Below are 14432 nucleotides of genomic sequence, written 5' to 3'. Positions count from 1 at the left end.
TACTTTCAAACACTTTATTGACATACAAAATATGTAACCAGGTATTCCTTCAGTAACATCCTAAACACTGAAGGGCATTCTTGTTAATATGAACTGATTCCGCTTACGCTGATTGAAGAAAATATAATTTTGGTTTCTAATTAGCTGAACATTAATAAAGTTAAAGATAAAATCATCCTATTCTAGTCACGGGTCAATTTCCTCATGCATTTCTAATTGACCCCATTAGATAAAAACTATTGGACAGAGAGAGCATATCAAAACTTAAAACTATTGTTTGCTATGCTAAAACAATAACATTTCAGCAGTATTCAAACTATCTTGGTGTTTCATTGACAAGTAGGCTAACAGCAGGATGGAGCGGGAGATGGACACAGAGATTCAGGCCTTGTCTCCCATAATGGGGCAGTTAATCCAGTCTGTTGTGGTGAATAGTTGAGCCAAAAAGCAAAGCTCTCAAATTCCCAGTCTGTTCATTCTCCAGCTCTCAGCTATGGCCATGAAATGTGGATCATGACTGAAAAAGCATGATCCAGCATAGTTACTGGACTGAGATTCCGATAAAGGGTGTCCAGAATTAGTCGCATAGATATAGTATGGAGCTCCGTTGTCTGGGGAAAATGGGTGTCGAGCGGCTGCTGCTGCTCTGCTGGTTGATGTAGTTCAAGCATTAGATTGGGATGACTTCGGATGCCTCCATTCAAAGGTTTTATTGGTTCATCCTACTGGGAGGATCCCCTGGGAAAGACCCAGAACACAGAATGGAGAGACTATAAATCCCTTCAGGCCTGAAAACACCTTAGGATCCCCAGAGTAAGCTGTAATGTTGCTGGACAGGGGAATATAGTCATCTCTCCCCCAAAACCCAATCTAAAATGTATAAAACATGATAGATTGATGGATAAATTGATAATTTATGGTTTAATTAATTTGTCTCTTGTTGATTTCATTTGTATTACACCAAAACTGATAGCTATATGCTATCCTTTAGATAGAAACAGTCATAAGCTCAATATTTTAGATCAGAAGAAGAAATGGTTTTTAAAATGCATTTATGTTTTTCAAAATGGAGGTCAGAAGAGAAATTAGTTGGATGGGGCAAGACATCAGGTTTATTTATGCTGAACTTGCTGCAAAAATCAAATTTAGTAAAACTCAGACACATGATCTGATGAAAGACAAAAAAATCGCATGATGGCCTAACATGAGCATGAAGAAGTAGAAGATGTGAAATAAGAAATTAGCAGGCTTAAAAGGTGTCTTTTACACTAAGTGACAGACAATTAGCGAAGGCTTGAGGTGCATGTTAGAAGATCTGGAAGGACTGCTGAGCGTTCAGGCTCTCTTTGATGCTTAATCAAAACTCGACATCTCTTGTGCTATGTGTTTGTGTGATGTCAGATCAAGCAATCTGAAAATCACAGAAACAGGCACAAAATGCACTGTTTTCTTCTGTTTGCCATAAGCTATTAAGTCTGCTCCATGAATCTGCTGGCTCCAAGGCTTGTTAAAAAGCCCGGCAGCCCATACCCTTTTGATGTAACATTTTTAACCCTGAAAATGGTGTACTTAATGCTTGTTAGGCTTACCATACATCAGTTTGAATTTACATCCTATATTCACGTGTCTACGCTGAGCTCAGTATTTCACAAATAGTCTTCTCCCTCTGTAACTATCTCTAGCTCCTTTATTAAATCTCTTCTCCTCAGTAACATTTATGTTCTTCCCTACATTCCCCTCCTGAATGTTTTTCTCCATGCCACGCCTTTAAAAATGCTGCTCTCGTCTGTCTTTTATTTTATTTATGGTTTTCTTATACTCACCCTGACATTCTGGTTGTCTCCCTGCAGCCTGTTCCCATTGATGATCACTTCTGTGGCCTGGATATCAACCAACCCCTGGGTGGCTCTCAGCTGGTGTCTGGTCAGACAGTGTTCACTGAGAGACGGGACAGGCTGACCTCTGTCACTTCCTATATCTACAACGGACACAATGTGGTCTTTCTGGGCACAAGGAGCGGACGCCTGAAAAAGGTGAGAGCAGTCATAAGTCAATAAATACTTACTGTCAAGCATAGTTATAGTATTACACCTGTGAGGATTATTTATGTTTGCTTAGGATAGATTTCTTTATGTCTATTCTGTATTTCATTCAATAATGTTGACTGTAGCTAAACAGGTATTAAAGTTTTTTTCATCAGGCAGACACAAATGGAGGAGAAAATATTTTCTTGGGCTGATGAAGTGACAGTATAGGGATGATTTGTTTCCTCCAAAAAAACAAGTTTGACGTATTTTATTCTATAAATCTCAGTTAGGAAATTTGAAATAGATTATCATTAATGTCATTTATTTATAATTTCTTCTTTCAGGAGGGTAAGTAAAAGAGTGCAAGTTAACAAAACAAAATAGATTAAATACATAATGAAAAAGGCACAACAAAGAAATGCACACAAAACACCTTTAACTGTTTTTTTAAAATGAATCCTGTCCCGTGTTGTTTAACACTTACTGGGTCACAACAGCATTTTTCAATGTGAGCCAACTTGATTGGTTTAAAAAGCATAAATAATAGTAAGTAAAAGGATTTAAAAGAATTATTTTATAACTGAAAAAAGGGACAGAGAGAAAGGCAGAGAGGTGAATGAACTCGTATCTTCAAGTTTATGAAGCAAAGTGAGCATAGTTCTTTGAAAATTTGAAGAAATAAAAACATTTAACCTGATTTCTAAAAGGTGCTAACAATACCTCTTATGTTCAGTCGATAATTGCTTTTTCTTCCATGTGTAATGGTTCTAAAACACTCGCCGGTTTCACTGGGTGTTATTTCTTTGAAGAATTGCCATGATCATTAGGAAACTTTTACCTTGAAACTTTTAATAAACTCAGTTGTAAGTTTTGATATTTTTGGCTATTGAAGCTATCGTTTGAATTTTTTGTCTCATGTTTTGCACTTTTATTGTTTCATTTATCTACCGGTGTCACACTGAAGCATCACTTTATGTTCTTAGTTGTTCCCAAAAGTCTTACTTTTTCTTAGTACTTTTGAAAAACTTTCAACAAGCAAATCACTAAGACTTTTTTTCTAATCTTTTGATCCCTTTTGATCCCTTGCAATTATTTTGTATTAAATAAGTCATCTACATGAAAAGGTACAGCTGTCTACTTCTAACTTTTTTCTACTCAGAGTATCAAACAAGTTATTTGTTTAAACAATAAAACCTTGATCTTTCCATGTAATCACTGGGAACATGGTACTAAAAGCTGACAGGCAAGTGGTCAAGTGAACCAAATTGTGAGCCCAAAAATATCTGGAGAATGCTTGATTGTTCACTCTTTAACTTTAGCATGCTACTGTACAAACAGACAAAATAAAAAGTTTTAGCCATCAATCTGAGACAGTGACAACATAGCTGTGATGCTTTGAGATTAAAGGAACACTTCAGTGACTTAGCAGTGCACTTTCATAAAGTTTATTGATGTGTAAGAGACAGACCATGAAAGGAACGGTACAAAAATACTAAATTTACACATCTTGTCATGAACTGTTGTGGTGGAAGCGGTGAGGGAGACGCAGCAGACCCAGATGAGATGAATGATGGAAGTTTAATGATGAAAATAGACTTAAATAATTCCAAAAGTCCACAAAATCTGGCAGCACAGTAGAGCAGAAGGCTAGGGCTCAGCACTGGTAGCAACAGGCTACACACATGGACTACACACATTGACAAGGACCCAATAGAGACGCTGAGACACAGGTGGCACTAAATACACGGGAGGGTAATCACAGAAACGAGGCACACCTGGGAAACAATCAAGGAGAAGACAGGACAACACGAAGACTCAGGGACACAGAAAACTCTAAATAAATATGCAGAAAAACACAGATCCTGACACATCTTGTTTTGAGAGAATGATTTATTCTTTGTATTAAACCTTCTCAGCCTCATAAAGGTCTACTCTTCAGACTTTTATAATCAAATTATCTCTTAAAAAAAACCCCAAAAGAATGAGGTGTAATATTTCATCTTAATCTTCTAAACAATAATACCTTAACAAGTTAACAAATGTGTATACTTTGATACTTAAAATTAATTGAAAATGCCTCTGCTGTGACTCAATTTAAAAATTGCTGTATTAAACATTAGAAATATTTTTCAGTTAATATAGAAATGCTCATCACACTGACACATCTGTTGCCTCATTTGTATCTCACATTCTCCTGATGTCACATGATTCTTAATCCATTAACTGTAATTAATGCAATAATCCTCTTAATTATGATCTATTTAGCATAACTGGATATGTCAAGAACATCACGATGATTATGTTGGGACATTATTCATTTGCACAAAGATGCTGCTACCAGACAATTCAGATATGTTTTTGCATCCTTCAGACAGTGACAAATTGATGTAAATCTCTGTGTATGGCCACTTGAGCCAAATCCAAAGTGCATAAATGTTCATTTATTCCTTTCTTTTAATTAAATGTAAGAGGTCATTAGGCACCTGTAAAAACATTTGTAAAATTATTTTCTTTCAGGATTTATCATTAAAAATGACTGCATTTACCACTTCTGAGATTTAAAACATTATTTCTAATGTCTTCCTATACATTTAAATACATAGCTACAGGCAGGTGTGGAGACAACTTGCTGTTCTTAATGAAAATGCAATGAGTTAAAAGTGTTTTCTTCTTTCTTTCAACTTTATTTTTCACTTCATCAAAGGTGTGAAAGAATAAATCTGCGGCAAAGCTCAGAGGAGTAATGAGCACTTCTTTTTTATTACTTAAAACCCATTTTATTTCTTTGTTGCAGACCTCAGCTAATGACCCCAAATTATTTTTTGAGACATGCTGTGTTATAAAGTAGAAATGCTCTTTGTAAAAGTACTATAACCCCTTAAACTTTTTTATGTTTTGTCATGTTACAATGCTAACTTAAAATGGAGGAGAAAATTATATTTGGTTTCGATATTATTTTTTTTCAAATAAAAATCTGAAATCTGAGTCAGTACTTTGTAGAACCACCACTTGCATAAATTATAGCTTAAAGTTTTCTGCGATATGTCTCTACCACCTTTACACGACCGAGGTTTGTAGGCGGACCAGAGTTTGCTTTTGTCCGACTCAGAGTTTCACTCCTCCCCAAACGAACCAGACTTTCCAGCCGGAAACAGAATAAACAAGGTTGATGTGACTGTGTTCTTAAATGCTAAAATCAGTACGCATAGTCTCAACGCCTGGAGACATTTATTTCTACACAAACTCTTATGGTGAGTTTGAAACTCATTCACATTCATTGATTCAATAATATGAGGCAAGCAAACGAAGCAAGGCCATCAAACTATCGTGAAGTTGATGAGCTCTCTCCATGAGGCTGATAAAGCTGATTCAGCTCATTGTCCACCATGGTCATTCCAAGTGCATCCTGTTTGACTTTATTACGGTCAAGCTTCTATAAGAGTCAGTTTTGCATCGGTACTAACTTTAAAGGATGCTGGGCCCTGCTTATTGCACAGAGGAACTGCATGCAGCTGACTTAGGAAATGTGTGAGAGGACTGTTGTGACATTAGCCTGGGGGTTTCAGTCTTATGAGAAGCAATCTGTCTGACACACAAGAAGCACACACACACACAGGTCCAGACTAGGGGCACAGATAGCATCACTGCAGCTCTTTCTTTTGATGAGCCATTGGGGAATAAGACAAGATAGCCTGACAGTGGGAAAGGAAGAGAAGGAGAGACGAGGAAGTGTAAGGCAAAGTCAGTCTAATGGCCAAGGGAAAAGAAGAGAAACAACAAATACCAAAGAAGAAAGACAGAGAAAAAATGTAATGTGACAAAAAATTGAAGCAGAAAAATAGTTAGTGCAAAAAAAAAATCTTGACTTACTATGAACTCTCAAAGAGACCGGTAAGTGAGCAGAGCAAGGCATCCATCATGTCTGTAGTTGAGTCCAGAGCTTAAAGGCCAGAGTTACAGTCATTACACAGACTGAATGAGCAGCTATGATCTCAAACTCCCAAGAGCCTCCATGGAGCACAGGGTCACTTCTCCAATTCTATTCCATCACACCCAAATGGACAGGTTCAGTGGAAATGGGGCATGACTATAAATGCCATCAGCAGATCATGTTAGTAGCAAAGGTCAGGTCTGTCACTGCAAAGGTGTCGGCAGGGTGAAAGGTCACAAGGACAACCCACAGACTTACCGACTGAGGTTGGTGCAGCATATGGATGCACTCATTGGCAGCTCCTGATTAGACTGCTCATGTTTCTGATAAAACAGGACATTTCTATCATCATGTGACACCGCTTTGTAGCCTCAGGTGGTTCATTTAAACTGAGTAGTTTTATCCTACTGGGTAACTCTGGGTTGAAAACAGAAGGAGCTTTTGCAGCTTGCATGCACTAATAAGGTAAAAAGTAATTATTTTCCACTGTTGTGTATTTAAATGGATTTCAGTAGGATGAATGCATTCAGTACCACATTTCCACATCATAGGAAAAACCCAACGTGAGCACCTTATTCAATTGTGTGACTTCAAGTTGTTAATTTATTGCAATACTGATGCACATCTGAATGCAGTATTGTGGCATTCATTTACGGTTAAAAAACAACAACTTATGTGACAATATGCTTTTGGAACTGCCATATCTGCTCTTGATAAAGCACACGAGGGTAGATCATTTTTCACAAAACTGGACATTTGGTTCAATAGTAAACTCCCTGATAAAAGTGTAATGTGTAATGTATGGGTTTTAAAGTGAGATAACACATATTACGATGTAATATGTGTTATCTCGCAAGAGCCTCCATGTTATGAAAGTAACTAAAACATGAAAATGAAGAGATTGAGTTAGTCATATATGTTTGGCTGCAAACAGATCAGATTCCTCTGTAAAGCAGGGCATTATGCCAAATTATTCCACTGCTATATGTGTTTGGGTAATTTCTGAAGTCACAGAAAGGAACTTACATTAAGTTGATGTCAAATAAATGAAATGTCAAGTATTTTTGAACCAAGCATTGTTCAGCTTCTACACCATCCCACTAACACATCTATGTTGCATAAATTTCTAATTACTTAATGTCATACATCCTACTACTGTATTTGTATGTAGGATATTAAGCTTTTTTCCCTCATGCAAATAAGCAGCAGACACACTATGATGACATTATGCATTTTTGTTGAAAGCCCTGTGGCAGGTTTAAACAAACAAGCCCTGTGGCAGCTTCAAACACATTACATTTGCTGAGTAGAATTGATTTTCTGCAGAGCTCTGTTGTGCTCTGAAGAACTACAATACCACACTGGAAGAGGATGCTCCTCTGACACGGGGAGTGCTTTTAAATATTGTGCAATTTGGGCCAAAATGGTCCCTGCTTTTAGCAATAATTACAAGGTTTTAAGTGCATCAGAGTTAAGGAGCACAACAATGATGTCATAGCTGCTGGTGTTTATAATAAACAAAAAGACAACACCAAATTTCATAAATACATGCCTCAAGACTATTTGAGTAAAGTTACTCTTAGAGTCACAGGTTAGTAAGTACTTAGTCTTTGCACATAAAATTAGAAGAAAGCTATCACGAAGGAAGAAGCAGTGTTGAACAATATATAAACCTCCCACCGTCTTATCTCTGTGGCTCTAGCAACTCGGCTACCATATTTGCTTTGAAATGACTGGAAATGTTAAGCTTATGGCAAATAAAGCCTTGGTCAAATTCTCTCATGTGCAAATAGTGCCTTTATTATGGCTTATTGAGAGCGTTAAGCGGGTGGGGAAATTCTCTGGTGCACTGCTAAATAACTTGAACTTTTCAAAGTCACGGTTTGTAATGGCGTGGTCTGGGAAGGGGAGATTTGATTCGATGATTGAAATCACTAGAATGGGCTTTCAAAGCAAGGAAAGAGTAGGTGTGTTTGAGGCTAAACTGAAAGGATTTTCATAACTGCATGAGCTGGACCTGAGGGTAAAACTCTGCAGAGTGGATTGTCATTGGATGTCTTAGTGCAGCTGAAATTGTAAAAGGTATTAAGAGAGGCAATTTTGTGATAACACAGGGAGGTGTCCATCTTTCTGCTTTTCATGACCGACTTTAATTGAGCTGCTCCATCTTTTCCCCTCCAACTCTTTGTCCTCCTTTTTTCCTTCTCTTGCTTTTCTTTCTACTGTTTGCTCACACAAATGAAAATACACAAGAGAACTGTGACGGCACTGCGGTAAGGAAAATGAAGACCATACGGGTGCCATGAATTGTTCCACTGTCCCCCTCCCACTGCTTTTGTTGGTGGGCCATGGGAACCGGACAAACAATGGGAATGATTTCAGGGATAGCGTGCAGCATGGAGGAGGAGAGGAAACAGAAAGCAGGAAATCATGTCCTGAAGGAGATAGAAAAGAAGTGGATATGCACAGATGGAGAGGAGACTGTGGTCAAGTTGCAAAAACAGTAAAATGACGATTGGAGGCTTGCCATGCAGCTGAAGGCCAGGGTGGAGGGAAATTTAGGTTTCTGTAGGTTCTGTAACTTTTTAAGTCAAACTTTCACACACACACACATACACACACATGCTACGTTTTACTAATACATCATGTCTCATAGCAATGATCAATATCTCTCTCTTTGCCGAGTCCGATGATACAGATCTCCACATCAGCGATGCTCTCTGTTGTCATTAAATGCTAACTGCTGCTCAGCTCGGTCCTGGGCTATGCTTCATTAGCATTCACAGAGGCATCATGAATATATGGGTTAATCAATGCACACTCTCCTGGGCTGTCAGCCACAATCGGACCATATGCACAGCCACTCAAGCTTAAAGGTGAACAGTTGTTGGACCCTTATGTTCCTGAGTGCCCTGTGTCATCGTAGAGATTCAAGCCTGCAAGCGACCTCTCTGAAGTCTGCTCCAAAGTCTGCTTTCCTGACATTCCATATCTATCTTCCTTAGATCTAGTCTTGCATGTAGTTTCATTCTGCAGCTTGTCTGTAAGCCATACAAGATGTAGTGCTAAACTTTAGATATTCATAAAAAGCTTTTAGTTTAGCTCAAATGTTTTGTATCTTTCATTTAGGCATACCAATGAATTTTCAGAATAGTAACAGAAATTTACGGTAGAAAAAAGCACATAGACCGATTTAAAGTATTGCAGACATAAAGGTCTTGAGGGACAGATGAAACCTTGTCAGCGTGGCAGATTGGGAATGAATCATTGAACAGATTGCTGCTTGCCTCCTAGGTCATCATCCATATGTTTAGGTTAACTGGACATAGATTGGCCAGCGATGCAAGACATGGACTATGTCTCTTGAATTTAAACTGCCTTTAACCCATAAACAAAGTCATCTACACAGTTTTTTAACTTTGGTAAGAAAAGACAGACCTTTATATGCAAACATCCCTAGCTTATAAATCATCGTTTATAATCCATCCCATATGTAAACAGTCACTGCAGAGACGTCTTGGTAGGCGACTCCATCATAGAAGGTCTGGCAGCGCCAACCAGACTCGAGCCAAGTCATATCTTAGAAGTCATTTCTTGTTTTCTTTGGCTCTCGTGGGATTAGACTGTGCTTAAGATGCAAAGCCATCCATGAGAAAGGAAGGCTGTTTTTCTTAAGCACAGGCTCAGGTTGCATATTTGTTTGGGGAAGCCAAACTGTTGTTTATAACCACCACAGGTCCTGCAAGATAATTTAAGCAGCAGGACGGATATTGCTGCTGTTGGGTTACATATTTTCGAGTTAAATATATGTCCTTTTTTTCTGTTTGATGCTGGGAAAAAGGAATTAAATTAAAGACACACTGAGGTCAAATAAGTGTGTACTAAAACTGTTTCAATACAAGTCTTATTTCATATGGAAGGGACAGCACAAGGAAGTCTACAGTAGAAGATTTCTGAAAGTAAAAATCTGGACATTAGGCTCCTGTTCAAATAAAAGCTCCCTGTGCACTGTGTTATGCAGTGTAGTTGAGGTAGATGAGTAGTATTTTCATATTAAAAAATGTTTAGCTAAGAATTATTTTAGATTGGTGTGACTGTCACATGACCGGAAAAGCTGGGCTGTTTATTAGGTACAACTGTTTTAATGTTTTATCACAAATAGTTATTCAGCTATTTACATTGAAGAACACTTGATAAGATCTGAAGATAAACACCTGGAGAACATTTTTATAGATAAGAGGAAAAGTGATTTTGAATCTGGAATTACTTTTGTGGAAACTGCTGATTTAGTGGGATTTTAATCAACTGCCATCTATGTCATTTAAAGAGAAATGTCAGGAAAGGGGAAATATCCAGTGAGCAACAGTTTTGTTAATAAAAATGCCCTAAAGATGTCAGAGGTCAGAGGAAAATGTGCAGGCTGGTTTGAGATGATAAAATGGCAGCAGTGGATTTCGCACAAACTCTCTAAAATTGGACAACAACAGATTGGAAAAATGTTGCCTGGTCTGATAAGACTCAACTTCAGCTGTGATAGTCGAGTCATAATATGACATAGACAACATAACTGTAAATATTGAACCATTCTGTCTGGTGTCAACATTGTAGACTTGTGCTGTTGGCTCAACAGTGCAGCGGATAATTTCTGTGGCACCACTTGGGCACGATTAGAACCAATTACAAGTAATGTAAACATCACAATCTATTTGGGCATTGTTCCTGACCATGTCTATCCCTTTATAACCACGGTGCACTCATCCTCTAGTGGCCACTTCTGGCTGAATGATGCACCTTTTCACAAAACTCAAATCATGTCAAGCTGGTTTCTTGAGCATGAAAATGGGTTTACTGTAATCCAATGGCCTCCACAGTCACCAGATCCCAATAGAGCATGTTTGGGATTACTTGAACATTGAGATTCACTTAATGCAGCGAAGTCCAAGCCCAGACTTAAAGAGCTTCTTTACTGCAACTTTAAATCTACAAAGCCCTGTTTCCAATGATGTTCAAGAAAGCAATTTTTTTTCCATTGACAACATATCCCAAATAATTACAGCACATATTGTTGTAACAGAAATAAAATATATTAAGTTATTTCAATGTTTAGAAATCAATTAATCTCATAAATCCTTAAAGTCTGAAAACTACACTAAGTAGTCTACTTACTAATTATAGAAAAAATAATTTTTTTAACTGGTCAGGTGGGAGTAATCGACCCATCAAACACAGGTAACTCACAACTATACCAAATTTTATCACGATTTAATTTATTCTATTTGCTTAGTGAATAAGATGCTGATTCTGGGTGCAAAAATGTGAAAAACTTATTATGCAGCTAATACATCTTAGTGACTTGGCCAACATTTATTGTTTCATGTTTGGTCTGTCCTTTTAATAATACAGCACACCCAAAGGTGGTCCAAATAAGCCATCATGTTTACAGTTTGCAATTACAAATTTTATGAGTGCAACCAACAGGAGAGTGAGTTCCTTTACTTTAATTATTTTTTTGTTCGCAACTCCTGTCTTGTGTGTACGTGGGCAACTATGTGTGTCACCTTCAACAAGCAGGCTCATTATAAAACTAATTAAACCCGCCTTACTCTCATTATAAAGCTGTAGGGCTTAAGGAGAGATTGAGGACCTGGTCCTCCCAGAAGGCGTCCACCTGGTCAGCCCCGTTTCAGATAATAAAACCATGTGTGAATGCGCTGAAATCAAACCGCTCGGATCAGTCATGATGGGTCAATATTTGTCAGAGCTCATTTTAGCATCTCTATCCCTTAGCCACTCTCATGATATTCCTGCCAAAATGCCACAAAGCTCAATATATCTGTCCTCTTTGTGTGTGTGCGTGCGTTTCCCTTTTTTATACTTAAACATTGTTTTCCAGCAGAAATGCTTACATTCTCATGTGCTATTTATGAACAGAAGAGTGTGGGAAAGCATATTGAAATCTGTGTGTATGTGGGATTCCAAAGAGGAAAAGAGAATCAAGACCTCTAATGAGAGTACTATATTTTAAGTATCGTTTGCAACAAAAATATGCATGGTAATAAGCCAACAAACAATCTTGAAAGGATAGTGCCCTCTACATGATCTAAAAACAACAAAAAAAAGGTCCTGTCACTATTGCGGCTGGGTGGTATTGGATGAAAAACTGAAGCTATGTCCTAACGTTACTTCTATTTCTATCCTCCTTTCCACCTGATCTAAAACACACAGCTTTTAGCAAACATATCCCCCCCTCTGTTTTTCACTCCTGGCTGCCTGGGCTGACTGTTGGCGAGGCGCAACTGCCTGGAAGGTGGAGCCGTGATTGATTGATGAAGTTTTGGTGCCTGGGGGATCCAATCATGTAATCAGTTTGTATTGATTGACTGTCCCCACTGAGAGAATGCTGAGGCTCTGCCATATTGTGCTAGCTAGACCTGGCAAACGCTCAAAATCATCTGCAGTCAAATTTGATTTGGGTGCCGAGGCCACGTGCTCAGACTCATGCTGGGAAGATGTGGCATAATCACGCTGTAGTCGTTTGAGAACAATTCCACAATTCTCCACTCCGTGTCTTCATGATCTTGCATTTCTTGTAATTATTATGATTGGGAAATTAATTCAGCTTTACTATAATTGCATCACACAGCAAATGATCCACTTTCAATGGAATTTAAAAGGAGCTTCAGCTTGGGTTTGCATTGCTAATAAGGGTTGTTTCTTGCTGTGTTTGCTTTTATTCCGACTTTGCTGCCTCTTTCCCACTTTTGATTTTTACTTAGTGTGTCAAGTTATTATTAATATTGATGCAGTTTACATTATTCCTGGAGAGATAAACATAGGTTTTGTGATTGCAAATACAGGCATTTTTCTGGAAATAAGATTAAGGACTGTTGTAAAGAAATGCACATAGAAAAAAGTAGAAACCAGATGAAAAGCAGAAACACTTTCATTATGCAGAAACTAGTACGTAAATGTAGTTCTACAAAAATAAGCTGCCTATTGACAGAGTGTGCATCAGCGACAGACTTTGAACAAAGGCTCACCTGCTTATTATTTTGCTTATCTGAAACAGCACACATTGTTTGTCAAAGTGGAAAGGAAAAGTGAAAACCTTTTACCGTTTGGCATCTGTTATGTTTGCAGTCAAAAGAAATTCTGTTTAAAAGCCATGAATTCACAAGGAACTGTTTGAGTGCAATGGAAATTGCGGCAAAGCTGGGAGGCAAACATCTTGGAAATTTTCTTAATTTGGTTTTTGAGAGGTGATAAAAAGATAAACATAATTTTTAATCTATAAGAATCCAGCCTGAGTAGATCCAGGGTTCTGTAAATCATCTACTCATTTGATGGAGAAATGCACAGCACATGTATGGGACATGGTCCCAATACTCAGACAAAATGCACTTAGCTATTTGCTCGTGATTGAGGAATAGATGGTCTCAATGGTATAAAATCTGGTCGTTTTATCAAATTTATGTTGCATATGGGTTTTTTCTAATTTTATTTAAAATCCCTTCAAGGGTCAAACTCAGCATTGTAAATTATATTGTATTTTTATGTTTTTACTATATTTGACATCTCCACTGGAGGATAATTTATTTACAGTTGTGCAGCTGTGATCGGATGAACCTCTTTGGGAATAAAGAAAAAAGTTTGATGTATAAATTGTTAAAAATGTTATAAACAGACAAGCTTAATTCATTGATCTATACTTTTCTTTCTTGTAGGTGAACATTTTTGCTCACGATAGTGAAAGCAATCTTCATTTTCTTGTTAATTGTAAAGGTTAAATTTGTTTTTTACTGATAAAAAATAAATAGTATCTCTTTGTTTCTGCTTGTTGACGTCTCTTTAGATCAGGGTGGACGGCGCTCAGGAGGGAGGAGTGCTGTATGAGACGCTGACTGTGATGAAGGACAGCAGCTCAGTCCTACGGGACATGGCCTTTTCCCTGGACAGGAACTCTCTGTATGTCATGTCTGACTATCAGGTGAGGAAACGCCCTTATTTTGGAGCTTCTGTCAGAAGAGCTGCTGAGCAGGGTGGGGATGTAGCGACAGGCGAAAGCCTGAGATCTGAAGGACGCCTGCGGGTTCAAGTCACTTTGAGAGCGAACCTTCAGCATGCTGATGTGCCCTTGAGCGAGTCGTTGAATGCATAGCATGGAAATTTGGAGCTGAAACTTTCATTTGATGTGAAATTATTTTTTATTTGTTAAATTTTCTTGGTGTTGGGTTAGAGAAACTGATAAAATGACGCATTAGCTGAGGCACAAAAAATAAATAACTCTTCTTTTTGAGGGATTTGCTTGGATTGAACTTATCAGGATGCTGCACATAAGGCTGTTTGCTTTGTTCTGCATAAATAATAATTCCTGCTGGAGCAAGTATTTACAGTTTAAAAATTAGCAGCTAACACAATTTCAAATCAAAAACAGCAATAAATGACTAATGAATATTATATTTTTTGGAATACAA

General features: G+C 37.8%; 1 protein-coding gene across 1 annotated transcript in view; it reads left to right on the top strand.

Moving 5' to 3' along the window:
* Nucleotides 1-14432, top strand: part of LOC102218448 (plexin-A2-like) — a 96387-nt gene that overhangs the window by 16681 nt on the left and 65274 nt on the right. The window contains exons 3-4 of the mRNA XM_005802192.2: nt 1851-2033; nt 13811-13945. Of these exons, the coding sequence (XP_005802249.2) occupies nt 1851-2033; nt 13811-13945 (318 nt within the window). The remainder of the gene's footprint in view (nt 1-1850; nt 2034-13810; nt 13946-14432) is intronic.

The sequence above is a fragment of the Xiphophorus maculatus genome, chromosome 20, assembly GCF_002775205.1.
Source record: "Xiphophorus maculatus strain JP 163 A chromosome 20, X_maculatus-5.0-male, whole genome shotgun sequence".
In the NCBI taxonomy this organism is placed as follows: domain Eukaryota; kingdom Metazoa; phylum Chordata; class Actinopteri; order Cyprinodontiformes; family Poeciliidae; genus Xiphophorus; species Xiphophorus maculatus.
Note: the sequence above shows the minus strand (reverse complement) of the source record. Positions and strands in the feature narration are given on the sequence as shown.